This window comes from Penaeus monodon, chromosome 21, assembly GCF_015228065.2.
Source record: "Penaeus monodon isolate SGIC_2016 chromosome 21, NSTDA_Pmon_1, whole genome shotgun sequence".
Lineage (NCBI taxonomy): Eukaryota > Metazoa > Arthropoda > Malacostraca > Decapoda > Penaeidae > Penaeus > Penaeus monodon.
In genome coordinates, this window is record NC_051406.1 from 20,059,319 (window position 1) to 20,059,871 (window position 553).

The following is a 553-nucleotide window of genomic DNA, read 5'->3' on the forward strand; positions in this document are numbered from 1 at the left end:
AGCAAATGTGTGCATGTATGTAACTGATTAGATTCCTTTATGTCAATGTGTGTAATATAACAGATAATAGTTAATATAAAGATAACCATGTGTTTTCAATGAAACACTGAAGTGACTATTTCTGCATTAAAAATTGCTTTTCAGATTAAATAGTAAAACCATATGTAACAAAGTTCTGCAAGTTCTGCATACTACTCATTTCTGCATCTTCAAATAATAAAAACAACTAAAACAAACTAAAATCCAAAAATGTCAACACTGAGGTGCTTACTTCTTGTGTTGTGCCAAGACGCTTTGTAGGAATGCCAGCACGGGCCCTTTCAAAAATATTATCTTCACTGTAATTCCTTGCTGCTGTGGGTGAGTAGATGGAGCTCCCTGGAGCTACAGAATTTATACGCACTCCACTCTGTGCCCACTCAACAGCTAAGCTCTACAGAAAAAAATAAAAATGGGAATCTTAGTGATGCATGCATTCTCATATCGATCAAATATTTATCGGTAATTCTGATGAAAACATAAGTGAAACATGTTATCTGCATCCACTGCATTG

At 34.9% G+C, this 553-nt stretch overlaps 1 protein-coding gene across 1 annotated transcript in view; it reads right to left on the reverse strand.

Moving 5' to 3' along the window:
• Positions 1-553, reverse strand: part of LOC119586323 (peroxisomal trans-2-enoyl-CoA reductase-like) — a gene marked incomplete at both ends in the record, with an annotated part of 6,716 nt that overhangs the window by 2,303 nt on the left and 3,860 nt on the right. The window contains 1 exon segment of the mRNA XM_037935035.1: positions 272-433. Within this exon segment, the coding sequence (XP_037790963.1) occupies positions 272-433 (162 nt within the window).